Source organism: Mandrillus leucophaeus, unplaced genomic scaffold, assembly GCF_000951045.1.
Source record: "Mandrillus leucophaeus isolate KB7577 unplaced genomic scaffold, Mleu.le_1.0 Scaffold58, whole genome shotgun sequence".
NCBI classification, from domain to species: Eukaryota; Metazoa; Chordata; class Mammalia; order Primates; family Cercopithecidae; genus Mandrillus; species Mandrillus leucophaeus.
Window position 1 is genome coordinate 1,542,561 of NW_012106252.1, and position 1,323 is coordinate 1,543,883.

At 52.0% G+C, this 1,323-nt stretch overlaps 1 protein-coding gene across 4 annotated transcripts in view; it reads left to right on the top strand.

Moving 5' to 3' along the window:
• Positions 1-1,323, top strand: part of ACLY (ATP citrate lyase) — a 76,427-nt gene that overhangs the window by 64,798 nt on the left and 10,306 nt on the right. For all 4 annotated transcript variants that reach the window (XM_011998842.1, XM_011998843.1, XM_011998840.1 and 1 more), the window contains one exon: positions 725-879. In XM_011998842.1, coding sequence (XP_011854232.1) covers positions 725-879 — 155 coding nt within the window. The remainder of the gene's footprint in view (positions 1-724; positions 880-1,323) is intronic.

The following is a 1,323-nucleotide window of genomic DNA, read 5'->3' on the forward strand; positions in this document are numbered from 1 at the left end:
ATTGCTTGAACCCGGGAGGCAGAGGTTGCAGTGAGCTGAGATAACACCACTACACTCCAGCCTGGGCGACACAGCAAGACTCCATCTCAAAAAAAAAAAAAAAAAAAATGAAGCAATGGACGGGGTCTCATGCCTGTAATCCCAGGACTTGGGGAGGCCGATGTGGGAGAATTTGCTTGAGCCCAAGAGTTTAAGACCAGCCTGGACAACATAGCAAGACCCTGTCTCTACAAAAAAAATTTTTTAATTAGCCAGGCGTGGCAGTGCGTGCCTTGTGGCCCCAGCTACTGGGAGGCAGAGGCGGGAGGATCGTTTGAGCCTAGCTAGGAGTTTGAGGCTGAAGTGAGCTATGATCGCACCAGTGTGCTCCAGCCTGGGCAACAGAGAGACCCTGGTCCCCCTCCAGAAATGAAGCAATGGATATAAGCTGCTTAGGTTATTTTCTAGCCCAGCAAATGCTCAGAGAAGGATAGAGATAGTGCTGATAGTGCTGATGCCAAGTGGTACCATGGGTCCTCCTGTTTTCTGTGTCCAAAATGATTTAATGAAAGGGCTTTTGCACTTCTTTCTTGGGAAAACTTCGTCTGAGAGTTGTTGCTTTGCTGCCAGAGTTTAAGACATTCCTGGGGCACTTTGGTTCTGAGAGTACACACAGCGGGGCAGTCCTGGAAGAATCTGTGGTGGTCACCAGGGCCCTGCTTCCCTCTGCCCCATCTCTGCCCAGGAGCTTGGTTTGATCCGCAAACCTGCCTCATTCATGACCAGCATCTGTGATGAGCGAGGACAGGAGCTCATCTACGCGGGCATGCCCATCACAGAGGTGTTCAAGGAAGAGATGGGCATTGGCGGGGTCCTCGGCCTCCTCTGGTTCCAGAAAAGGTGAGCATGGAGGGCAGAAGATGACAGGGCCCTGCAGCTCGGAGTTAATGATTTTCCTCCAACAAAGGAGTGGGAGTGGACAGGCCTGGGGAGTGTGTCCAAGGTCAATCTTTGGGGCCACGGGTCAATTGAAAGGGCAGAGGAAGGACACTTAAGCCATGAGCCACTGCACCCAGCCAAATGCAGACCTCTTGACAGCAAGATAGAGGTTAGGCAGGAGAGAACTGGAAAATGTGGTGGCCTAAGGAGTGTGGGCCTTGTGACACTGCTGAACAGATAGAGAGTACCTTATGGGCCGGGCGCAGTGGCTCACGCCTGTCATCCCAATACTTTGGGAGGCCGAGGTAGGTGGATCACCTGAGGTCAGGAGTTCAAGACCAGCCTGGCCAACATGGTGAAACCCTGTCTCTACTAAAAATACAAAAAATTAGCTGGGCATGGTGG